General features: G+C 73.8%; 1 protein-coding gene across 1 annotated transcript in view; it reads right to left on the bottom strand.

Annotated features, from left to right (window-relative positions):
• Positions 1-427, bottom strand: part of IQSEC3 (IQ motif and Sec7 domain ArfGEF 3) — a 90498-nt gene that overhangs the window by 53254 nt on the left and 36817 nt on the right. The window contains 1 exon segment of the mRNA XM_027766234.1: positions 10-427. This exon segment is cut by the window's right edge and continues 53 nt beyond it. Coding sequence (XP_027622035.1) covers positions 10-427 — 418 coding nt within the window.

Raw genomic sequence — 427 nt, 5'->3', positions numbered from 1 at the left:
CGGCTTTGCCGGCGGCGGGCTCTGCGGGGGCCTGCACGGGCTGCGCGCTCAGGCAGTTGGCGAGCGACAGGGCGGCCGCGGAGGAGACGGAGATGTTCTGGTTGGCGATCTGCACCGTGACGTCCCGGAAGGCCATCATGAGGGTGCCCCCGTGGCCCTCGTCCCCGGGGCCGGCGCCGGCGCTCTCGGGCTCCCGCAGGTCGGCCTCCAGGCCCGGCGGCCCCGCGCCCGCGTGCAGGGCCTGGTGGATCTGGTAGGCGCTGCTCTCCTGCAGCGAGCACATGGTCTTGAGGCTCCAGGTGCTGAGGGCGTCGTCGATGGACTTGGCCAGCGACTGCACCTGCTCGGTGAAGGAGTCCTCCAGCTCGGTGAGCGCGCCCGCGAAGGTGGGCGGCAGGGAGGGCGAGCGCACGAGCGGCAGCCCCAC

Source organism: Tupaia chinensis, unplaced genomic scaffold (genome assembly GCF_000334495.1).
Source record: "Tupaia chinensis unplaced genomic scaffold, TupChi_1.0 Scaffold141530_1, whole genome shotgun sequence".
Lineage (NCBI taxonomy): Eukaryota > Metazoa > Chordata > Mammalia > Scandentia > Tupaiidae > Tupaia > Tupaia belangeri.
The sequence above is the reverse complement of the archived record's forward strand: the minus strand, read 5'-3'. Positions and strand labels throughout refer to the sequence as shown.